Source organism: Chiloscyllium plagiosum, unplaced genomic scaffold (assembly GCF_037043375.1).
Source record: "Chiloscyllium plagiosum isolate Xiang-an unplaced genomic scaffold, Cpla_swu_hap1 HiC_scaffold_30, whole genome shotgun sequence".
Taxonomy (NCBI): Eukaryota; Metazoa; Chordata; class Chondrichthyes; order Orectolobiformes; family Hemiscylliidae; genus Chiloscyllium; species Chiloscyllium plagiosum.
Genome location: NW_028270168.1, coordinates 37,388,093 through 37,414,761, shown reverse-complemented (window position 1 = coordinate 37,414,761; position 26,669 = coordinate 37,388,093). Strand labels below are relative to the sequence as shown.

The 26,669-nt window shown below is 40.6% G+C and overlaps 1 protein-coding gene across 1 annotated transcript in view; it reads left to right on the top strand.

Annotated features, from left to right (window-relative positions):
- The window catches only part of LOC122563724 (CUB and sushi domain-containing protein 2), a 616,258-nt gene that overhangs the window by 138,731 nt on the left and 450,858 nt on the right, over positions 1-26,669 (top strand). The window contains exon 7 of the mRNA XM_087976898.1: positions 114-226. Coding sequence (XP_087833024.1) covers positions 114-226 — 113 coding nt within the window. The remainder of the gene's footprint in view (positions 1-113; positions 227-26,669) is intronic.

Genomic DNA, 26,669 nt, shown 5'->3' with positions numbered 1-26,669 from the left:
CTTTATGACATTTAAGATGCCATCAGTACCTGAATTTGGTTTACTTTTCTGACATTTAGAATGAAGTGAGATTGTTCTAATCAGTTTTTTTTTTCTGATTTTCTCCCTGGCAGTTTGACAGGGACGAATATTCCTGACCTAATTGTGAGTGTGAGCAATCAGATGTGGCTACAGTTCCAGACCGATGAAACCAACAGTTTGCTGGGTTTCAAGGCTGTATTTTCAGGTATTGTGTACATTAATGAAAAATTAAGAAAAGAATACCATTCAAAGGGTAGCAAATGCTGCCTCAAACTGTGTATCATTAACTAAACAGAATCCTATGGTTCTGAAAAGAATCTGGATTAATGTAGTTTTTCAAACTCATCCTTTAGGAGCACCTCCCTTGCAACATCTGTCTTAACCATAAGCAGAGCCATGTTTTCGGGCAAATTAAAGTCCCATGGACAAGGCGTAGACGCGAAGCAAAAGAAAATGTAATGATGAGGAGGAATGGAAATTCAGTGAAAGGAGACATAGAGCAAGTGTTTCAGAACACATTGGCTGCCTTTTGACAATATTTTAGTTCTCCATTTGTGACAGCCTGCAGGGATCAAAGATATGAGGAAGAACTGGTTGGGGGTTGGCATTTACCAACAAAAGGTTTGTCGTTGTCTGCAATGTGGATAGTGGTTGCAAAATCATTTTCTGTGGAGAATTTCCAGTCTTTGATAAAGGAGGGGTGTGCACTGATTGAAAGTGTAAACATGTCAGCCTGAAGTCTAATGAAAAACCATTGCCCTTACAAAGAATAACTGCAGGAAAGAAAGGAACTGAAACATGATTTACAGGCTATATGTTAAAGAGATTTAAATATTTGTCATTTGCAAAAAATATTTGCTATTCAGAATAATTTGAACCAGCTAAGTTGGAAGAAAAACAAATTCCAGACATAACTTAGAGTGGAGTAGAACTTACAGATATATTGCAGCTTAGAGACAAACAGTAACAAAATACCAATGAGAAAATCTCCAACAGGGTGAAAATACATGGATGCTTTAAGCATTAGGAAGATGGATATTGTTGTAACATATGGAGTACTATGTAATGGGAATACTGGAGAGCCACCTGACCCGATGGATAAACGATTCAGAGCCATAGTTTCTTACCTCCCCTCGATCTCTTCATTGAAAACTGCTGACGTGTCGTTGGCCATCTCAATTTCTTTGCTCCTCTCACCCACTCTAACCTGCCCCCGTTTTGAAATTGCTGCAGTTTGCTGTCTTAGGTCCAACCCTAACTTTGTTATCAAAGCGGATGACAAATATGGTGCTGTTGTAGCCTGGCGCATTGATCTTTACCTTGCGGAGGCTCAACACTAGTTCACCCCCCGGACCATGACCCTACATCTGAACAACAAGCCATTGTTGCCAGGACTGTCACCAACCTCATTACTTCCAGAGATCATCCACCCACTGCCTCGAACCATATCATTTCTCATCCCTGGACAGCCCACTTCTACTTCCTTCCCAAAATTCACAAAGGAAAATACCTCAGTAGACCCAGTGTATCAGCCTGTTCCTGCTCCACTGAGCTCACTTCCTCCTACCTTGATTCCACCCTCTCTCCACTTGTCCAGACCCTGCCCACCTACATCTGTGATTCTTCTGATGCCCTCCGCCATATTGACAACTTCCAGTTCCCTGGCCCTCACTACCTCCTGTTCACCATGGATGCCAAATCCCTCTATACCTCCATTTCCCACCAGGATGATTTGAGAGCTCTTGGCTTCTTTCACGACCAGAGGCCTGAACACTCCATATCCATCACCACTCTCCTCCACTTGGCTGAACTTGTTCTTTCACTGAACAATTTCTCCTTTAATCCCTCTGACTTCTGCCAAGTCAAAGGAGTGGCTATGGGCACCTGCATGGGTCCCAGTTATGCCTACCTCTGTGTGACATGTGTGAGACAATCCTTATTCCAGTCTTATGTTGGCCCCCTCCCATACTTCTTTTCTTAGTACATCAATGACTGCTTCAGTACCGCTTTATGCTTCTGCCAGGACCTTGACAACTTAATTCATTTTGCCTCCAATTTGCACCCCATCACATCATCCATTTCTGACACTTCCCGTCCATTCCTTAACCTCTCTGTTCTCCATTTCGAAGAATAAACCATCGACTGCTATCCTCTACAAAGCCATTGACTCTCCTAGCTACCTTCACTACAGCTCTTCACAACTCATATTCGGCAAGGACTCCATCCCATTCTCCCAGTTCCTTCAACTATGTCACACCTGTTCGGATGATGCCACATTCCAAAACAGTGCTGCTGACATGGCTTGCTTTTTCAATAACCGTGGTTTCTCACCCACTGTGGTTGATAGGGCCCTGAAACACATCCAACCTATCACCCGTACTTCCATTCGTGTCCCTTCCCATCGCTCGCAACAGAGTGATCGGATTCCCCTTGTCCTCACTTTTCATCTCACCAGCCTTCGCATTCAAAGGATCATTCCCTGCCATTTCAGACAACTCCAGCAGAATGCCACCATCAAAACACATCTTTCCCTCACTCCCACTGTCTGCATTACAGGGATTGTCCCACCGGGACACCCCAGTCCACTCCACAACCACCGACACCACCTCCCCCGACCCACAGCACCTTCTTGTGTAACTGCAGAAGGTGCAAAACCTGCCCCTTCACCCCTCCCTGCTCACTATTCAAGGACCTAAATAATCTTTTCAAGTGAAGCAGTATTTCACCTGTACCTCCTCCAATCTTGTGTATTGTATTCACTGCACCCAATTTGGCCTACTCTACATTGGAGAAACTAAATGCAGACTAGGTGACTGCTTTGCGGAACACCTCCAGTCTGTACACAAGCCAGACCCTGATCTTCCCATAACCAGTGATTTTAACACAGTGTCCTGCTCGCATGCCCACTTGTCTGTCCTTGGCATTCTGCAGTGTTCCAGTGAATCACGGCACAAAGTAAAGGAACAACACCTCATCTTCAGACGAGGCACTTTACAGCTTTCTGGACTTAATGCTGAGCTCAACATCTTCAAATTGTGAGATTAGAGTGGTGCTGGAAAAGCACAGCAGCTCAGACAGCATCCAAGGAGCAGGAAAATTGACGTTTCGGGCAGGACCCCTTCATCAGGAACCCCTCCTGATGAAAGGCTCCTGCCCGAAATGTCGATTTTCCTGCTCTTCAGATACTGCCTGACCTGCTGTGCTTTTCCAGCACCAGTCTTAACTTGACTCTGATCTCCAGCATCTGCAGTCCTCACTTTCCCTTACCTTCAAATTGTGAACCATTCCTTCCCTTACTAATAGCTTGTTATCATATCCTCTCTCCCTTTCCCCCATCCCAGAGAGAGTGTCTGTCTTTTTAATTCTGGCACAAAATACACCATTGTTCTGCCATTTTCACATTCCAATCACTTAATTTGAACTATCAACATATTTTCCCCACAAGCCCCCAACACCCACTATCCTGCACCCCTTCCACCCACCAACTATAGCATAAATGCTGTCTTCTCCACATTTCACTTCAGCTCCGATGAAAAGTCATCTCGACTCGAAATGTTAGCTTGCTGTCTCTCCATGGATGCCATCTGACTCACAGTGATCTCCAGCATTTGTTGTTTTCAGTACAGATTTCAGCATCTGCAGTGATTTGCTTCTGTAGAGTGATAGATTGTTCAGATGAGAAGAAGAGAAATAAATAGATTTTGTAGCTTCATATGTCAGGGATACTTGGGAGATGAAGGATGTAATTTCTGTGTCAGGAGAGTTATACAGGAGTTACATTTGTTGGATATTTGTAATATGTAAAGGACAAACTTAACATTTGAAGTGTGCTACACATCACCAGTTTATGATAAGCATGATGGTTCTCTGCATGAACAGATAAAAGCACAAAGGTTATTTTAATGGAGTCTTCAATCAACCAAATATAAATAGATGCTTTGGAGTCTTGAGTTAATAAATGTAATGCATGAATGTATGTCTCCTATGTGACTTACTGCATCATGGAAACATCAAAGGCCTTGCATAATAACTTGGAGACAATGAGTAACCCAGGTAACATCGCAAAAAAAATGGAAATGTGACATCTTTGAATAATGGCCACCGCAGAATGCTCACACTTTCTGTAACCTGGAATTCAAAAAATACTGAACACCAAGTACTCATACAGTGATTTCAAAAGGCTAACTTTAAGGATTGAGGAAGTTGAAAAATGCCATTCAACTCTATGACCTTGTTCCCCTCTCAGTGAGATACGGCACATCTTCATCCTAACGCCACATGGCTCTTGGATAAGTTTGGTTCAGAAGGACCCGATCAGTCTCTGTTTGATCTAGTATTAACTGCAGTTTGCAGAAGACAGTCCCCAGTTCTGCAACACTTTACATGTTACTTACTTGCACTCTTAACACATCTGACTCTAATTTTTAGACGATGTCCCCAAGGCCCCACCCCAACTAACAGAATCGTTTTCTCCATCCTTCCAGTCTTTGTCCCTTTATATATTGAAAACGTCAAGTCACCACATGATCTTCTAAATTACATTGAATACAATCCTACTTTTTGTACTCTGTTTTCATAATTTGGTCTTTGGAATTCATTGTGATTAATGCTGCAATCCTCCAAAAGGCCAATGTAGCCTTCCTAAGGAATCATTCCGAGAATCACTTTCAGTATTCAAGACATGGTTAAAACAGGGCTTTGTATAACCAAAGCATGAATGCTTCCAGTCAATAATATGCTTTCAATTCCATGAGTTAAACTGCAGTTGACAGTCATTTATGAAGATTATCAAGAATCTTATGGAAGTCTAGATAAATAGTATTCAGAGACATTTCCCTATTCACTACTTCAATCATTTCCTCATAGGATTCAAGCAGACTCAGCCTGCATAATCTAATCTTTACAAATCCAACAAAACTGGATCTCTCTGATCAGCTTGCAAATATTTTAGATTTTTCTTGGGAGAAAGTGAGGACTGCAGATGCTGAAGATTAGAGACGAGAGTGTGGTACTGGAAAAGCACAGCAGGTCAGGTAGCATCTGGGGAACAGGAGAGTCGATGTTTTGGGTATAAGCCCTTCATCAAGAACCTGATAAAGGACTTATGCCAGAAACATTGATTCTCCTGCTCCTCGGCTGCTGCGCTTTTCCAGCACCATACTCTCATTGCCTATACAATTCTTTTTAAGATTAGCTTCCCTACAGTGTGGAAAGAGGCCATTTAGCCCAACAAGTACATACCGACCCTCTCACAAGTAACCCACACAGACCCGTTTCCCTCTGGATGATGCAGCTAACACTACGGGCAATTTACCATGGCCAATCCACCTGACCTGCACATCTTTGGATTGTGGGAGGAAGCCGGAGAAAACTCACGCAGACATGGAGAATGTGCAAACTCCACACAGACAGTTGTCTGAGGTTGGAATCGAACTCAGGTCCCGAGCACTGTGAGGCTGCAGTGCTAACTACTAAGCAACCATGCCACCATTTTTGTGACGGAGAAAGTGAGGTCTGCAGATGCTGGAGATCAGAGCTGAAAATGTGTTGCTGGAAAAGCGCAGCAGATCAGGCAGCATCCAGGGAACAGGAGAATCGACATTTCGGGCATAAGAAGGGCTTATGCCTGAAGAAGGGCTTATGCCCGAAACGTCGATTCTCCTGTTCCCTGGATGCTGCCTGACCTGCTGCGCTTTTCCAGCAACACATTTTCAGCACCATTTTTGTGACATCAGGTATTAGGCTGCATGGTCAATAATCTCTTGTTTTTTTCTCTTTATCTCCATTCTTAAATTAAGATTTCTGTTCAGGTGAATTTTCAAGTTGTCTTGCTACTGTTGAAAGTGAGAGCATGTAGCTTTTACTTTGTTTCCTGGCCTAGAGCTTCCTTTCATCAAATGAGCAGAGAACACATTATGTCCTGGCTTTGCCTGGGACCTTACTTTGTGTGATGACACAAAAATAAGTCCTTGCATGTTTTTAAGAAGTTTGAACCTTGCTGGTGTATGAATGAAAGAATTCTGAGACTGACATTTGGTGCTCATGTTTTCTTGAATGTGTGTCGTTTCTTTACAAATGCTGACTGCAAACACAAGATAAATGTCTAAGAAATACAAAAACAGCAGCGTTAATTTTAATCAGTCACCAGATATTTTAGCCAGACATGGATAATCCTTTGAAAACCAAGCAGAAATTAAGCACTTAGTTAATTTTGGCCATTGGCTCAATTAGTCTGTTGTTATCACTGAAACATTGTTGATTTTCTGATCAACCTATCCAGAAATGTTATAAAGCACTTTGAGAGCAGGTGAGATTTGAACCTTCGCCCCGTTACTGATTCTGATCTCGAGGTAGGAACACTACCATTCTGCTGCGTTAGCCTCCAACATCTGGAGATAATCTGTTTGTTTTATATAAACCTTTCCAAAAAGGAAGGGTTCCCATCTATGGTCCTCATTTCAATCTCTTTTTTTTTTCTTTCTTCAAAATAATAACAGAATGTCTTGGCTTTAGAATCAAATTCATTTTTTAAAATTACGTTATAAAGGGAAGAAAGTTTCAAATGAAAGGGTTATTTCATTAATAATAACCTATTTGACAGCAGAACAGGTAGTTTGATCCAAATGTCGTGCCATTAGTGGAAACTGATATCGATGATTTATTTAGTTCCAGTGATGCAACAGCGTAGTCAGAGAAATACCTTCAACTTAGTCAAGCTCATAAATGAGAAATTGAACCAAAGTAATGTTGCAAAACTCCACTGGATGTTTTCCCATTGTGCCTATTAATAATGCACATTGCATTATCCAGTACTACCCTTTCTTCATACATTGTTTCTGGGGGAAATAGTGTTTTCATTGTAATATTCACAAATCACGTAACAGATGTCGTTTTTAGTGTTCCATTGGGGAAGGGAAGCCTTGTTGCTAAGCATGCTTTCCAGAAAAAAATCCAATGACCATTAAACATTTAAACATTATTAGGCTTTCTTTTTCTTTGATGGTTTTGAAGTCAAATGAGAAATGCAGTGACTTCTGTTTTTAAAAATTTGCTCTTGCAATGTGTGTGTTGCTGACACACAGATTGACCATATCTAATTGTGCTGAGAAGCTTGAGGTGAGTGTTGTACAAGCTCACTGTTCTAAACGAGCCAACATTGATATTGCATTAGCCCTCCCCAATTGCATGAAGTCACACCAATCTTTAGCTGGAGACAGGAATTCTTCCATATGGATTGCTGGTGGGCAAGCAATACTTTAAGTGAATTGAGCAGTGTTTAGGGTTAATTTGACATTGGTCGACTGTAGCATTTTAATATGAACTCATTGACCCTGATTACTTGTGTGGGATTATTGAAGTTCTAGTTGTACCTGTATCCAGATGCTTGTAGATACAGGTAGTTTCTTTTCCTTTCCAGATCCTCCATCCAGGCCTCATTCCAGTCAGGTCTGTCCCATATTGAGTCAGTGTTTCCCAGATCAGATTTATTTCCTGCACGCTGACCATGTTTCAATGCTCCCCACTGTAAGGACTAGCTTTAAGACAACATTATAAACCTACAGCCTTGTACACATCAGCCTCTAAGGCTTGAATCAAGAGCAGGAAAGATGACAAGCTGGCGAATATCGGCAAGTGTCAGGATATTTGTTGTGTTTGAGGATTGTAGCAGCACTCTAGCGTCTTGTCAATTCACTCCTGCTCAACTTTGGAAGTTTGACTTCCAGAGAACCCTTCACTGATGGTGCTTTCATTTCTATTCATTAGTTTGAAAACTCCCTCCATTTGCCTGGAAGTTTTCATGCTAAAATGTTAAAGCACATAATCACAAGAATAAATCAGGGATTCAAATGAAACAGAAGTAAAAGTGAATCATCTGGAGAAAATGAGGACTGCAGATGCTGGACATCAGAACCAAAAAGTGTGGTGCTGGAAAAGCACAGCAGGTCAGGCAGCATCTGAGGTGTAGGAGAGTTGACGGTTCAGGCATAAGCCCTTCATCAGAAATGTGAGGGTCGGGGGGAGGTGGGAAGGGAGGCAGGGTGTGAGGGGGTAGGGTGGGAAGGGAGCTAAAAGATAAATAAGAAGGAGTGTGGGGCTGGGGGAAAGGTAGCTGGAAAGGCAATTGGCAGATGCAGTTTGGGGGGGGGTGACATTGATAGGTCGGAGAAGGGAGTGGAGTGGATAGGTGGGAAGGAAGATGGACAGGTAGGACAGTTCAAGAGGGCGGTGCCGAGTTGGAGGGTTGGATTTGGGATGAGGTGGCGGGAAGGGAGATGTGGAAGCTGGTGAAATTGAAGTTGATGCCTTGTGTTTGGAGGGTCCCAAGGCAGAAGATGAGGTGTTCTTCCTCCAGGCATCGGGTAGGTAGGATCCTCCAGTCTGCTTTAACTATTCAGTCAGATCATGAGTTGATCATTTTGAGCTTTGAATTCCACATTCCCATCTATCTTCAATAACTCAGATTCTCCCATCAGACCTTTCTGAAAAGTAATTTATCATTTTGCTTCTAGCACCTTTTAAGGCAGATATTCAAAGCTCAACCTTCAGAGAGAAAACAAAATTCTCCTCATCCCTGTCTTGAAAGGGTGATCCCTATGTTTTCAATGGTGCAATGTACAAGGTTTGGTTATTTTTGTTTGTCTTCTGCTCCTGATGAATGGTGAAGCAATTTTTAAATATCTTCGCTGGAGGGCATCATATGGCTATTTAGGTTTGATTGACATTATTTGACAAAGTATCTGTTGCACCTAATGAGCTAACAGTCCTTAATTAAAAACTGATTTTCTCTGTTGCCTTGCTTCGGTGTCTAATAACAACAAAACAGACCAGAACCAATATTAATAAAGAGAAGCAAATCAGACTTGTAATAGCGATTTGCATAGAAGTGGATTTTGTATGTACAATATTCAATTTCCAAAGAGCAGACCTTCAGCACAGTTGAAAATGATGTCGATTAAACCATGTATACAAGGATAGGAAGAGTACAGCTTATTTATATAAAATATAAAAGGTACAAGCTCAAGTGTAGATTTGAATAGAAATTCTGTACACAAATGTTATTGTGCTTGTTTGCAAAGATGTTGTGATATATGGAATGGTCATCTTTACAATGGGGATGGAGGGTAGAGAGACAGTAAATTGCAGATAGGTATCATTCTATTGGTGGGAAATTTCATCCAACCACAAAACAGATCAAATACCACGCCAAAGTCTTATGTTGGTGGGTTACTTTCTTTGGTTAAATATGCTAGGTGGATGAAATCAAAAGAAGACGCAATGCTCTGAATTCCGGTGACCATCACTGTTTTGCATATCAAATCCCCCTCCTCGTAACCTAGGACACTATCTATCAAATTTCAACCTAAATCGATACATATAAATTTTCAAACGAATGTACCAAACTGTGTAATATGAAGGTTATTGGAACAGGATAGAAGTGGATTGTAGAGTGATGTAACTAGATAGCACACTCTCAAGCTGCAGGCAACATGCCACCCAGTGGTTTGTTTGCTTTAAACCACATCTATTTCTGTGCTGTTGATTGTAATGTTAATTAATGCAGGTAATTATATAGCTGCACATGCTCAGGGGGAAACCCAACTGCCAAGGAGCACAGATTATAACGAAGGCTACAGCAAAATGATCCTAATACTCAGTCTTTGGTTGTCCCAGAAAGCTAGTAGTAAAGGATAATACTGGTGCTAATCTTTATGCAGCTCTACAGAGTAATGCGTTATAAGCATACACCTCAATCAACCAGATCCCTGTTTCAGTATGTGTGCCACTTTTTAAACAGCTTGGATAGATATGTTGAGACACACCTCTGGGGCAAGTGGGATGTGAATCTGGACCTTCAGGCTTGGAGTGAAGAGACACTGTCACTTTTTGTCTGAGCCTTAGAATTGTTACAGTGGAGATGAAAGCATTTATAGTGTCTGTGGATTTTGAATTAACATCATGACTCAGTGCTATTCTCTCTGCCATTCTCCATAATCTTGTGTAAATAATCATTTAAGGCCTTCTTGAATGCTGTGATTGATCCTGCCTCCACCACGCTTCCAGGCAGGGCATTGTTGAACTGAACTACTTGCTGCATGTAAAGTTTTCTCTCACAGCACATTTGCTTCTTTTATAAATTACTTCAGATCAGTACATTCTCATTTTTAATCAATTTATGAATGAGAACAGTTTCTCCCTGTCTGCTCTGTCCAATTTCTCATGGTTTTTAAATCTCCTCTTAGCCTTCTCTTCTCAATGGAAAACAGTCACAGCTTTACCTATTTATCTTTGTAATTGAGGTTTCCTGTGTGCAACCAATCATATAAATTTCTTCTGCACTCTCTCCAATGCTTTAAAATTTTCCAAACATATAGTGCCCAGATATGTGAACAGCACTGCAGCTGAGGTCTAGATAGTGTCTTACACAAGTCCAGCATTACCGTTATGTCCCCCATTAATATAATCTAGAATGCTCTCCTTCATTAATCACTCTATCCAACTGTTTCAACACTTTTAATGACCTATGCACATACATTGTGAGGTCACTTTGCTCCAGTATATCTATTTGAGACAGTCCCCTTAATTTGTATTGTCCATCACTGTTCATTTTGCCAAAACATTTTCACACTTCTCTGCATTGAACTTCATCTGCCAAATATCCACCCACTTGATCAACTTGTCAAAGTCATTTCAAAGTTCGACACATGGAAGAAGCAGCCCCTTACAATTTTTGGCACCAACCCCACTCCTCTCACTGCTCTCACCAGTCTGAGCTCTCAGTACTGTTCAAGCACCTGAACGGGATCTGAGGAGAATACGTTTGGGAAACATTATTATGCACCATCTTCCTGAAAGCATGCAATGTTTCTAAGTTTTGAATTATCTACAAACTTGAAAATTGTTCCATGCACTCCAAGATCCCAATCATGAACGTATTTTAGGAAAAACATAGGTCCCAATATCAATTCCTGAGGAACTCCACTACAAACCTTCCTCTAATCTGAAAAGTATCTTCTAGTATCCATCATTCTCTGTTCCAATAACTCAGCTAATGTTGTACCACTACCACTGCCCATGTTATTCCATAAGTGATAATTTTTCTCACAAAACCTAGTTGTGCAGCACTGTATCAAATGCACTTTAGAAATCCATGTACACCACATCATCAAGCTTCCCCTCATCAATTTTCTCAGATACCTCTTCAGAACTATCATGCATTAGGCAGGCATGATCTGCACATAACAAATTCATTCTGAATCAACCCAAATTTTCCTTTTAATTTTAATTCCATCCTGAAAAGTTGTTTTTTTTAAGTATCCTCACTGCTAAAGATTGCAATTGCTGGGCTTTTATTCAGAACCTACTTTGAACATGGCAGAATGTTTACAATTCCCCAGTTCTTTGGCACATCTTCCGATCCTAGGGTAGTGAGAAAGATTATTGCCAGGGTCTCTACAATTCCACTGTCACTTTCTTCAATATCCTTGGATGCATCCTAGCTGTTCCAGGTATCTTTCCAACTCTCAGGGTCAGCAGATTATCTGATAGCACAGCAGGTCAGGCAGCATCCGAGGAACAGGAAGATCGATGTTTCGAGCAAAAGCCCTTCATCGGAAGGGCTTTTTGCCCAAAACATTGATTTTCCTGTTCCTCAGATGCTGCCTGACCTGTTGTGTTTTGCCAGCACCACACTCTCGACTCTAATCTCCAGCATCTGCAGTCCTCACTTTGCCTAGCTTATCTGATTGTCCTCCTTATCAATTTTGAAACCTTCCAGTGATTGAGTTGCCTCATCTTAATCATGATTACATCTTCCTTGGTAGCGGCAGAGGATGGCCTTCATTTAATATTTCAGCCATGCCCTGGCCCCATGTATATTTCTAACCTTTGGTCCTTAGTTGGGCCTCTCCATACATTATTAATGTGCCAAAAGAAGGTTTCCCCTCCCTTTATATTGGTTGCCAGTCTTTTAATATATTCCCTCTGTGCTTCACTTGTTTGTCTTTTTGCTTGCCCTCTGAACGTTTTGAATGCTGCTTGTTCTTGTTCTTCCCATCTGATACCTGTCTTCAGCACACTTTTTCTTCTTTATCTTAACCTCTATCTCCTTTGTCACCACAGAAACTCAGGATTTATTTGTTCCATCTTTCTCATTGGAGGGAATATACCTTGAACTTCCCTGAACCATTTGCTTTTCAAAGACAGCCCATTGTTTAGATTAGATTACATTAGATTAGATTACATTACAGTGTGGAAACAGGCCCTTCAGCCCAACAAGTCCACACCGACCCACCGAAGCGCAACCCACCCATACCCCTACATTCACCTACCCTTACCTAACACTACGGGCAATTTAGCATGGCCAATTCACCTGACCTGCACATCTTTGGACTGTGGGAGGAAACCGGAGCACCCGGAGGAAACCCACGCAGACACGGGGAGAATGTGCAAACTCCACACAGTCAGTCGCCTGAGGCGGGAAATGAACCCGGATCTCTGGCGCTGTGAGGCAGCAGTGCTAACCACTGGGCCACCGTGCCGCCCATAGCTGACAATCTTTCTGACCAACCGGTGGCTCCAGTCTATTTGGCTCAGCTTCTTTCCTGCCTCTTTGAAATTAGTTCTCCACTAGTTATATTCCTAGTCTAGATTATCATTACCTACCAATATCCTAAACCTTATGGTATTATAACCATTATCCTCTGTATGTTACCCCACTGACACTTGACCTATTTGTTCCACATCATTCCCAACAACCATACCTACCTGTGCCCCTTTTCTTGTTTGACTGGACACACGCTGTTGGAGAAAGTTTGGCTGAACACAATCTAACCTGCCCTTAAGACTACCAGTATCCCAATCTGTTAGTGGGTAATTGACAACTTCCAATATAACTGCTGTACAATGTAATTTCCCAACAGATTTATTCCTCGACCTCTATCCCACTAATTGGTGCTTTGTAGACTACTGAAACCAATGTGTTCATTCTAAAAGATGAGAGAGTTAACAAACAATCCAGATCTTTCTCAACATATAATTTCAGTTCCATCACACTGTAAACATTTGCTATAAATTCTGTGTCTTATGATCTTATACTCCACATCCACCTAGTGAAGGAGCAGCAATCTGAAAGCTAATGCTTCCAAATAAACCTGTTGGACTATAACCTGGTATTGTGTGATTTTTAACTTTGTCCACTACAGTCCGACATCAGCATCTCCAAATCATAACAACCAATGCTATTGTACCCTTCCTGGTCCATAGGTCTAGCTAAATTGATTCTGCCCTCAAACCTTCACAGACATCCTCTTTCTTCAAGCTGCAATGCTGTCCCTGAGTAATTCTGCTTAGCCTCCTCGTTTTCTTCCAAGGCCATTTTTCCTGAATATCTTATAACCAGAAATATTTAATACCTCATCCTTTCCTTCCTTCTGCCAGACCTCTGTCATTACTATAATATCAAAATTTCACACAACTGAAGTTTATTTATATATAATTAATTATAAAATAAAGATTAAATATTTTGGTATGCTTTCCTTTATTGGACAGAGCATTGAGTATAGGAGTTGGGAGGTCACGTTGCGGCTGTACAGCACATTGGTTAGGCCAATTTTGGAATATTGTGTGCAATTCTGGTCTCCCTCCAATCAGAAGGATGTTGTGAAATTGAAAGGGTTCAGAAAAGATTTACAAGGATGTTGCCAGGATTGGAGGATTTGAACTATCGGGAGAGGTTGAATACGCTAGGGCTGTTTTCCCTGGAGTGTCCAAGGCTAAGGGGTGACCTTATAGAGGTTTATAAAATCATGAAGGACAGGGAATGACGGTGTTGGACTGGGGTGTACAAAGTTAAAAATCACACAACACCAGGTTATAGTCTAACAGGTTTATTTGGAAACACTAGTTTTCGGAGTGCCGCTCCTTCATCAGGTGGATAGGGTAAATAGACAAGGTCTTTTTCTTGGGGTGAGGAAATCCAGAAATAGAAGGCATCGATTTAGGGTGTAAGGAGAAAAATTTAAAAAACACCTAAGGGACAACTTTTTCACATAGAGGATGATGTGTGTATGGAATGAGTTGCCAGAGGAAGTGGTGGAGGCTGGTACAATTGCAACAGTTAAAAGGCATTTGGATGGGTATATGAATAGGGAGAGTTTAGAGGGATATGGGCTAAGTACTGGCAAATGGGACGTGATTAGATTAGGATTTCTGGATGAGTTGCAATGCAGGTTCTGTTTCTGTGCTGTATATCTCTGTGACTCTGTGATGAACATCCAGTTTTCTTGAGATTTCACTCATTGATTTTTTTTTCCCTTCAAACTGAGAGTTGTCATGCAGCTTTTCAAGTTCTGGTCTCCTGGATGCGGACCAACGTAGAGAAGGTAAAAGGTTAAAATATAAACCCAGCCTGCTCACCAAGGTCTCTTACTGATAAAACTCACAATGTTTGCACTTGATGCATTTTTTAAAAATTCACTTTCAATTTGACCTGCTCAGGTATATTATGACGCACCTCCAGGCAGGTGGATCTTGAACCTGAATCTTCTGGGTCAGAGATAGGGACACCACCATTGCTTCATAAAATTCCATTTATGCAATTGAAGCTCCAGTAAATGCCCTCCACCCATATGTCTTTAAACATGCTAATACATAGCAGTTTGGGCTCTTGTTATGCAGTGATAGTGTGCCTACCTCTGAGCCAGGTGGTCCAGGTTCAAGTCCCTGCTCCAGACATGTGTAACTACATCCCTGAACAGGTTGATCAGAATATATCCATATTTAATAGTCTGCAGGTCAGAGTGCAGGAGTTCAGAAAGATCTCAATAAACTGATGATGTTAGACTATCTTTAAGACATGGAGAAATATGACAGGAGTTTGCTCTCCTTGGAAATATCCATTATAGCTATATATTATTTTAAAGGTATTAAATGAACTCAAATGTCAAATTCCGTAATTAATTAAAATTGAGGTCCAGTTTTACAAGAATATGATTTTAGCAGCAAAGTGAAATCAAAAATCTTCTAATGGACGGAGTATAAAATTAAGACAGCAAATATTCAAAACCTGTGACAGCATCTGTGGCGATAATCAGAGATAAACATTTCAGATGAATAGCAGACACTTTTAAAAGTTTAGCCAGACTGAATTAAGAAACAAAATCTAGGGATTTAAGGCTATAATGTAATTCAGACATTTAGTTTCTTCTTAATTCATAAGATTAAAATGTCAGTGGTTTCTGAAAAGGCTTTGAATTCATCAATTCAAATAGGATCTCATGCTGTTGCTCTTCTGTATTTATTGTACAAGTCTTATTGCAAAAAATGCATCAACTCAGGAAAGGGAGGGGTTTGTAAAGACATCATTGCAAAATAAAAGGCATTACATTAAAGACACAAATACATAACGAGGGAATTATTTTTAAATCTATGCTATAAATGCATTAAAAACTGAGTAGAAATTGGTCAATTCAAGGTGGAGCCATATTTGTTTTTATATTTGAAAACGAACGTATCCTGAAATTTATTTTACAAAGAACGATTATCTTTACCTAATTAATGAATGTGCTTTCTACATACACTCCTTAATTGGACATTGTTCTGCTCCCAAATTTATACTCATTCCATCTTCTAATCTAAGGAGTTTAATGAAATCGCATGAGAAGTGCCACTTATCACAGCAGGGACAGGGCTGACTGGCAATATGAGAAAACTGTGGTTATTGTTCTGCAAATCATAATTTAAGTTGAAGAACATGTTTTGTTTTGTTACATGTAATACAGCACTGAACTATGTTATTACTATTCTGATGTCATGAGAAGGCATTGATAGAAAGAGTAAAACAATGCTTGAATTAACTGGAACATAATCTATCGATTGTCAGAACTGAATGCATTGATGATCGGCTGGTCCTGAATTTAGGTGACACTGTTGATCGACTGGTGCTCTCAATCTTCAGCATTATTTAACTGCTGTTCTAGTTTAATAGTGTAGGTGGTGGTTTGGGGAATATTGCGGAGGAGGAAAATTAAAAGCAAATCAATTTATGCTTGCTGAATTGCAGATGTGAATTCCCAAACTGTTGAGAGCTGAGTTCAGTAGGATCATTGAGGAATGATCTTTGTGGGTGAAAGGGAATGGAGCAGACCATAGCTAGAGCATTCAGGCAAGTCTGAGAGAGCATGGAATCAGAGTGGAGATACTTGAGGCAGTCTGAGAGGAAGCTGAGAAGAGTGGAGCAGTTAACAAGAAGACCAATGATAGGTTGTGGGCCCTTTCAGCAATAGCAACATTCTGGAGTTAGCCAAACATAATAGATTCGATCATTACAGAGTTGGAACATTTAGAGTGTGGTGATAGAAAATGAGGAGCCAAGTGAATAAAATCCGAGTGAGATCTCGGTGTGTGGGTGTAAGGAGCCAATGTAAACAGCTTTCTTGACTGTACTTTCAATTTGAGGGTGTTTCACACAATAGTGAGATAGCATTCTGTTTACTAAAATCATGCCGGTCTCTGTAATAATCAGCAAACTGTCTCGGTGATCATATATCATATATCATATTCCATCAAGTACTTTTCAATAACTTCCTGACTGCCAAAGTCAAACTCATGGGGCTCTAACTTGCAGAGCCTGATAAGTATGTTATTCTGAAAGGAGTTAGCCAGGAGTAGTGTTCTCTTAAAGGTGCTGAGAACAAATATTCTTTGCAGGTCCCAGAAAAAAAAAGCAAATGTTTCCCCGAACAAACAGATTTTAACATAAACAGTCACTGAAATTCTGCATTGCAACCATGCAACCAATAACATCATTTTGCCCAGGCATTGACTGCCATTAAGTAGTCATGATGCAGACTCTGGGGCTGGTCTTTTTTTTAGATTAGATTAGATTTCCTACAGTGTGGAAACAGGCCCTTCGGCCCAACAAGTTCACACCGACCCTCCGAAGAGCAGCCCACCCAGACCCATTCCCCTACATTTACCCCTGACTAATGCACCTAACACTACAGGCAATTTAGCAGGGCCAATTCACCTCACCTGCACATCTTTAGACTGTGGGAGGAAACCGGAGCACCCACGGGGAGAATGTGCAAATTCCACACAGACAGTTGCCCGAGGCGGGAATTGAACCCGGGTCCCTGGCGCTGTGAGGCAGCAGTGCTAACCACTGAGCCACGTGCCGCCCATGTCCAAAAGAAATTATTGATGGCAACCTATGTCTTCCTTTTTTCTTCAAGTTACCAACCTCCAATTAATTACTTAACTATTTTCTAATGAGTCTGTTCAGTGATGTTATTACACATCTTTTGGGGCAGGTGGGACTTAAGCCTAAGCCTCCTGGCTCAGAGATACAGACACAACCACTGTACTACAAGAACCCTATTAATTATATACACCTTGTTGTGCTTTCAATGTTATTGTTGAGGTACAGAACCAGGAAACCAGTTTTGTCCTCTTATTTTGGTGATTTCCCCCAAAATAGTTTATATTGATTACGAAGAATGTATGAATACTTGATGTTTAGCTCAATTACTGACCTTGAAATTACTTAACACAGAGGATCAAATGAACAAGATATAGGTAACATAAAACTTCTGTGGTAGACCTCCCTCTTTGAATTTGTGCAGCTTACGCACGCATGTTGAGAAGAGTAAGTGAAATGTCAATGGGCAAGATATAACAGAATTATTGACTGACATGCTTTTAGAATATGAAATGTGTTTGTGCACTGTATATCTACCATGACCTGTACTTGACTAGCTGAGACAGACAGTGAATCATGGAAATTATAACGAGACAAATGGTCACTCGGTATTGAACGGGAATTTCAGTATGTTGAGCCATGCATCCCCAAAATTGCTTCTACAAAAACCCATAATTTGATTTTCAAAAGCAAATTCAAATTTTCTCGTTTGATTATTTATTTTTAGAGAAGAACTAAAGTTATGATGTCTTTAAATAAGTTGAGAGACCTTAAATACTGATGCAATCCTCTTTCCCAATTCCAATTTCCTCCCAATATTTGATTCAGAAAATTGCTTACCTGATGTCTTAGCTGATGCCTCTCCCTCAAACAACCTCACCCAAGCAGATTTACTGGAGATTTCTGCCATTTACTGTTCATGGGTACTTGCACTGCTTAAATCATTTTCCACATTTGCTTATGTAATGCTATTGTCTAGACTTTAAACATATTTCATTGGGTCTAATGTACTCTGGGATGTCTTGTGTCATGAATCATACTTGAGAACTGTATATTCATGGTTTTATTTCATTTAAGCACTTCAGAGAATGATATTATAGATAAAACTTGAATAAAACATAATTTCTCCTGTCCCTCAAAGTAGAACAAGTCAAAGTTAAAAGATTAATTCACCATTGGCTATAAATATATTCTACTAAATGCAATATAGAGGCATAGAGTCATACAGCATGGAAACAGACCTTCAGTCCAGCCAGTCCATACAGAATGTAAACCCAAACTAAACTAGTCCCATCTGCCTGCTCCTGGCCTGTATCCCTCCAAACCTTTCCTATTCATGTACTTATCCAAATATCTTTTAAATGTTGTAATTATACCCATATCCACCACTTCCTCAACAAGTTCATTTCAAACATGAGCCACCCTCTGTGTAAAAATAAATTGTCCCATATGCCTTTTTTAAATCTGTCTTCTCACCTTAAAATATGCCCCCTAGTCTTAAAATCCTCCATCTGAGGGAAAAGGTACCTACCATTCACCCTAGCTATACCCCTCATGATTTTATAAACATTTATAAGGTCACCTCTCAACCTCTTGTGCTTCAGTAAAGAACCTCTGGTCTCAAAACATGAATTCACTTTTTCCCTCCACAGATGCTGCCAGACCTGATGAATATTTTGAGTATTTTCTGTGTTTCTTTTAGATTTCCAGTATCTGCAAAATTTTGCTTCTGTTTGAGGTTAATACGTTTGCTGACAGCAAAATGATTTGTTTAACTACTTGAAGTTAAAAACTACTTCGAACTTTATTCAACTTTGATATATTTGACACATAATATTTTTATGGACCTATGATAATAATGTTCCATTTTGTTTTTGATCATGAGTAAAAATTGTCTTTGCACCTTTTAGTTAAAACAAAATCAAAATGAGAGCCAGGCAGTTTGACTGCTATCACTTGATTTTCTAAAGTTTGGGTTTCCTCATTGAAAATATTGACAGAAGTTGGAAATGGGGACTTCTATAAAACCTATAGCGGAGTGGGACAGGAAGCCTGCAGCTTGATCTCCCCACTTGAAATTAGCTGCACTGAATTTTCTGAGCCCAAACTATACTTTTCCACATTCCATTGTGGAGGAACGATAATAGAGCACACCACTGGGACGTGTGCATAGAGAGAAAATTGGCTGGCAGCAGGTATCTGATTGCTTTGTGCACTTGTGGCCTAGTGTAGATGCCAAAGGACATCACTCTAATGACAATTCTCTGGTCCCTGGGCTGCTGAACAGTTTGTGGGTGTGGAGAATGCAGTGGGAGAAGCATTGTAGCTGATGGAAAAGAAAGCTCTATGTTTCTATCTCTCTGCAGTCAAAATATCGAGGGAGACGTTGGGATTCTGAAACTCAGTGCTTGTAAGGTGGTAGAGATGGAACCCCTCACTTAAGTATTTAAATGTGTGCTTGGCATACAAGACTGTGGGCCAAGTGCTGGTAAATGGGATTAGAATAGTTAGACGGTTAGAGTCATAGAGGCGTACAGCGCGGAAACAGACTCTTAGGTCCAACTCATCAAAAGCCAACCAGATATCCTAAATTAATCTGATCCTATTTGGCAGCACTTGGCCCATATCCCTCTAAACCCTTCCTATCCAGATGCCTTTTAAATGCTGTAATTGTACCATCCTCCACCACTTCTCTGGCAGTTCATTTCATAAACGGACTTCCCTCTGCATGAAAACGTTACCCCTTAAGTCTCTTTTAAAACTTTCCCTTCTCATCCGAAATGTATGTCCTCTAGTTCTGGACTCCCCTTACCCACGGAAAAGACCTTGTCTATTTACCCTAATCATGCCCCTCATGATTCTATAAACCTCTATAACGTCACCCCTCAGCCTCCAACATTCCAGGGAAAACATCCCCAGCCTCTCCCGACAGCTCACACTCTCCAACCCTGGCAACATCCTTATAAATCTTTTCTGAACCCTTTCGAGCTTCACAACATCCTTCCTACAATAGACTGAAGGGTTGAAGAGCATTTTTCTGTGCTGCAGATCACTGTGACACTGATTAGGTTATCTTATTGAACTCTGTGGACTGATGTTCTTGAACTGTGTTTCCAGTATTTTTTTGTCTGTATGTCTGTATAAGGTTTCAAAAGGCAACCTTAGGTCAGAAAAACTATGAACTAAAATGTATTTATTTGCAATAAACAGGAATTAATTTGAAATACAGGGACCCGGTTAGTGTTTATGTCAATAAGATTTCATCAGATAGGTAAATTGGATACTTTGCATACTCTGATTATATCGTTGTGTTTGTGGCAACCCCAAGAGTAGTGGTGCTCATCAATTACCACCCCTTCCCAAGTACTTTGTAAAGCAAGCTTGAACAAATCATAATGCTCTTGGACAAACTTTGCCACAAATTCAGCCCTCCAACACTTTGCTTGGAAGCTTAGGGATACCCACAACATGCATGAGTCTGCCAGATTACTTTGCAAGCAGGAACATGCATCTCATGTATTGAGACAGGATGCCTGATTTGGTTCTTAGTTTACTTTCTAAGCACTCACTGACATTGCATATACTTGGAGACTGCCAGCCTTTGTAGCCTGCATTGCTTTATACCACAGAGAGCGAGGCATGGAGCTTGTCACAGTGAGAAACATTGAATGGGTGGGCATATTGCTGTGTAAAACCAGGATATTTCTACTCTGCTCAAGAGTTAGCAATTGAGTACCATCACAGGAGCACCTCAGTTTAGCAACAACTACCTACTGCTGTGCTCATGGCCGATATGCACTGATGCAATCCACACTGTTTACGTTTCCCAATCTAACCTGTCCCACTCCAGGCCACTAGTGAGCTCATCAATGAGTGCAATGGCCAATTAATTGGAGGTGGGCAGTTTGCAGACTGATGCACTGCCCCTTAGCTACCCACTCTCCTGGCTCCTCAATCCACCCACCAACCCCAAGCTCTTGTTACGAAGTTGCACCATTTTCTAGAGACATCAAAAGGCTGATACACCACTAAGCAAAGAAAGTGTTTGGTATTCTTTCCTTTCTTGGTCAGAGCATTGAGTATAGGTGCTAGGAGGTCACGTTGCACTGTACAGGACATTGGTTAGGCCACTGTTGGAATACTGTGTGCAATTCTGGTCTCCCTCCTGTAGGAAGGATGATGTGAAACTTGAAAGAGTTCAGAAAATATTTTCAAGGATGTTGCCAGGGTTGGAGGGTTTGAGCTATAGGGAGAGGCTGAATATGCTGGGGCTGTTTTCCCTGAAGGGTCAGAGGTTGAGAGGTGACCTTATAGAGGTTTATAAAATCATGAGGGGCATGGATAGGGTAAATAGACAAGGTCTTTTCCCTGGGTTGGGGGAGTCCAGAACTGGAGAGCATAGGTTTAGGGTGAGAGGGGAAAGATTTAAGTAGGGACCTAAGGGGCAACTTTTTCATGCAAAGAGTGGTGCATGTATGGAATGAACTACCAGAGGAAGTGGTGGAGGTTGGTACAATTGCATTATTTAAAAACCATCTGGATGTGTACACGAGTAGGCAGGATTTAGAAGGATATTCACCAAGTAATGGCAAATGGGACTCGATTAATTTAGGATACCTGGTCGGCATGGACAAGTCAGACTCAAGGGTCTATTTCTATGCTGTACAGCTCCTATGACTTTATGACTGTACAACTGAAAACATAGGGATATAGGAACATGAGAAACAGGAGCAGGCGTAGGTCATTTCGCCCATTATTTCTTCTCTATCATTGAATACTAATCACCAATCAATTAATTTTCAACTCAAAGCCATTTTCCCATGTTATTCCATTTCCCTCAATTCCTTTAATAGCTAGAAATCTGTTGATCTCTCTCTTCAATCTATCCAATGATTGGTCTTTCACAGTTCTCTGGGGTAATGAATTATAAAGATTCATAACATGCTGTTTGAAAAAAAATCCTCTTTATTCTCAGGCTTAAATAGCCTGCCCTTTATTGTGAGGTAGGCATCACTGTCTGGCCAGCATTTATTGCTTGTCACCGGTTGCCCTTGAGAAGGTGGTGATGAACTGTCTTCTTGAAACACTGTAGTCCACATGTTATAAATGGACCCATAATCTGGGGGATTCAGGATTTTGACTCAGTGAGGGAACAACAATATATTTCCAAGTCAGGATGATGAGTGCCTTGGAGGGGCACTTACAGGTGGTGATGTTCCCATTTATTTGCTGTCCTTGTCCTTCTAGTTGAATGTGGTTGTGGGTTTGGAATTTAGGCAGGGAATGGATGCTTGTCAATATGGTGCCAATCAAGTGGGCTGATATATCCTGGATGGTGTCAAGCTTCTTAGTTGAGTGTGTCAAAATCTCAAGAGCATTTTGTTGGAGCTGGACCCATCCAAGGCAAGTGGGGAGTATTCCATTACACTCCTGACATGTACCTTGTAAGTGGTGGGCAGGCTTTGGGAGGTGAATTACTGGCTGCAGTGTTCTTGTGGTTATTGATTAGATTACTTACAGTATGGAAACAGGCCCTTTGGCCCAATAAGTCCATACCGACCCTCCGAAGAGCAACCCACCCAGACCCATTCCCCTACATTTACCCCTGCACCTAACACTACGGGCAATTTAGCAAGGCCAATTTACCTAAACTGCACATCTTTGGAATGTGGGAGAAAACCGGAGCACCAGGAAGAAACCCATGCAGATATGGGGAGAATGTGCAAATTCTACACAGACAGTTGCCTGAGGCGGGAATTGAATCTGGGTCTCTGGCGCTGTGAGGCAGCAGTGCTAACCACTGTGCCACTGTGCCACTGTGCCCCCGTGTAATCTGTAATGTGGTGAGTCAAGTTCAGTTCCTGGTTAATGGTAACCCTCAGGATGTTGATTGTGGGCTGAGTGTTGGTAACACTATTGAATGTCAAGGTGTGATGGTTAGATTGTCTCTTGTTGGAGATGGCCATTGCTTTGCATTTGTCTGATATGAATGTTACTTGACATTTGTAATCCCAAGACTTGATTTTGTTCATATTTTGTTGCATTGAACATTCCCAAAACATCATAATTTCAACTTTTTGTTTATGATAAACAAAATCCAATTCCACAAATTACCAATCTTCACTCTAGTCAAGAATAATGTTTAAAGCAATTCATTTTGAAACTAAATTGTGTGAGAATCACAGATTGTGCCAAAAGTGGAAACACTGTACTTGTACGCTCAACAGCATAAACAGAAACTTCAGTATCTGAAGAGAGCATTGTGATGATACTATGGCTTTAAGAGGTGTATTTTGTCACTTTTTTTTTAATGAAATAAGATTGAGGAAGAGCTACAGAGAAGTCTGCTCAAAACCAATAAAGTAAATAGCTTGTGAGGCCTTGAGTTGCTTTAAAAGTTTGATAAGGTAACGATTTTCTTTTCCTTTTGTCGTATGCTGGTAAGTAGTGTGACTAATAAAAAAAAGGTTTTTCATTTATCTATTACTTGATATTCTAGTTGGACTAGAATATGACAGTAAAAAAAGTAAAAAAATGGCAGGAGATCCCAGATGCGTTATGCTTCTCTTACAAAAGTTTAAGAGAAACGTGCATGGAAGGTTCTTTATGCAGACGGTGGTAGGTACCTGGAATGCGTTGCCAGCGGAGGTGGTAGAGGCAGACACGATAGTGTCTTTTAAGATGTATCTAGACAGATACATGAATGGTGCAGGCTTAGAGAGCTGAAGGGCCTCTTCTTGTTCTTGTTCTTGTTCTTCTTCTTGTACTGTTTTTTTTTGTTCTTTGTTCTAATAGAAGCAGCCTGAATGGGTGGGGTCAAGTTCCCATGGAAGCAGGATTTTTAGTTTTAACCTTTAATAGCTGTTGCTGAGGTCTTGAAGCTGGGTTTGGATGTTCTTATTCCTCCTACTGTTACAGCTAAAAACTGGGGTTCTCTGCCTGCTGTGAGAATTGGATGTGAGGCAATCTATTTTACTAAATTTACCTTTGCCATGAGTGTGTTACGAGATGTTACTATATTGGAACATTAAATTAGTTGTAGTTATATATGTATATTATTTTGTTTAGCATTTTGCTTGAGTTACAATTAAGCTATTTTCTTTTATTTTTATTTCCTTTGTATTTTAATTATAGTATATGATGAAAGTGAGTTTTGTTTCAAACCTGGTCGTTTGACTAACCCAATTGTAACAGCAACACTTACATTTAAAATAAGAAAATATCAATGTTGAAATTATTTTCTCAACATATTTTGAGGAGGTTTGGGCTGGTCCATAACAACATTGTGGAACCATTGGCAAACATCCCGATTCTGTCCTTATGATCGAGGGTAGGTCATTGATGATATATCTGAAGATGGTTGAGCCTACCCTGTGCAACTCCTGCAGAGCTGTTCTGGACCTGAGATAACCGACATCCAGTAGCCACAACCATCTTCCTGTCTGCAAGATATGATTCCAACCAGTGGAGAGTTTGCCTGTGATACCCATTGACTCCAATTTTGTGAGAGCACTCAGGTTAATGCAGCCCTGATAAAGCACTCAGGTTAATGCAGCCTTCTTGTCCATCAAGATTTTGCCCTTCCAACCAGTTCCCCCATATGCAGGAAAATAATCTTTCCAACATCCACCCTGAACTATCAATGTGACCACCTCTCATACCTCTATACTCTAGAGAACACATGCCCATTTGCTTCAATGTTTCTTTATAATTAAACCCACCATCCCAGGAACCACTCTGGTGAGTTTTTGATATGGTCATTCTCTGGCATATATGTCTTTCCTTAGATCAGGAGCTCAGAGCTGTCCAGTACTCCAGGTGAAGTCTCACCAAGGTTCTTTCCAGAAATCCTCATTATCTAAAGATAAATATACTTCTTGCTTTTTTTGAGAGCTCTTGTGGTATATGGTATTATTCAACTCTCACTTGCTCAAGTGGTGTGTCATAACACATCGAACAGGTTATTTAAAAATATCTCCATTTGCCTTTTTAATTGCTTGCTTTACCTGTATTTTCACTTTCAGTGACTGATGAACAAGGAAACACAGATCCCTTTGGACATCAAAACTTTCTAATTTACAAAATACTTTGCACTTTTTGTCCTTACGATGTGGGTACTTTCACATTTTCTGCATTATATTACATCTCCTATATTTCTGCCCTCTCATTAAGCCTGTTTAAATATATCCTTCGAGCATTTTACATCGATCTCACAACACCCATGTCCACCTAATTTTGTGTCATCAGCAAACCTATAAATATTAAAAGTGGCTCCTCATTTCCATGTCATGATATAGGTTGGGGACAACTGGGGCCTAACCACTGATCCTTGTGCTACCCGCTAGTCACAGCCTGTAAATGACTTTTGGAAAATATGAAACTTAATTTCTGAATGTATTTGGTATATATCAGTAAATTCTTTTAAAAATTTAATTAAATCAAGACCATTCAATTATGTCTATTGTGTCTTTGTGCCCAAAAGGTACAAGTTAATGCTGGAACTTCCTCAAAATCCGACAAATTGGTACAAGTAGTGGAAACATCCACTGATGATTAATCAGCTCAGGAGATGCGATCTCTTTTATAGATGGGTTGTGGAGAAGATCACAGAAATTTACACTGAATGCACTTAAATTTACACTTAAATCCTGCACTTAACAAAACCTCATGATATGAAACACAAAATCCAGGCCATTTACTCTTGGGATAAAATGCTTGTGCAAGATGACATATGTTCAAGCTTTCAGCACAATGAACGCTGACCTGAATCACATTGTGTTCACTCTTCTCAAGATTGTCATGGGAAAGATACATAAGACTGATAGTGATTGGACACATGGGTTGCAAGGGACCTTTGCAACTGTTGCTTTGCCAAACATGAAAGAATTATTTTCTTCGCCGACAGCAGTGGCCCAGATTGCAGAAGCCATTAGACCAAAGAATTTTCTGTATAGTTTCCCCTTCAAATATAAATAATGGGATCAGCTTCAATAGGTCCATTGTTGAAACCAGGCTTTATCTCTGTAAAAGTGCTTGTCTCCTTCACTGCCTCTGAAATCTCCTGGCTTCTCTCCTGCATTAATCTAGCTGAAGGCTGAATGCAGACTTTCCCCTCTGTATTTCTGTTATTTCATCCTGTTGTTTCCCCCATGTTACCTGGTTCTCTTTCTCCCATTCTGGCCTTTTCCACATTGTTTGCTCCCACCTCCCACAAAACCAATAGCGGCTGTGCCATCTGTCACTGAGACCTCTGTATCTCTTCCTATTCCTTTAGCACTGTTCTTCAAAGCTAATTCTTTGACCAAGTATGTGGACACCTCAGCTAATCAGTTTTTGTCTTGATATCCACTTCCATCTAATGATACAAAATTGAAGCTTTCTGTTGTTTTAAACACACAACTGTTGCATGAAAGTCCTGTTTATTTTCTGAAAATGAAAGGTTTTCAAAGTA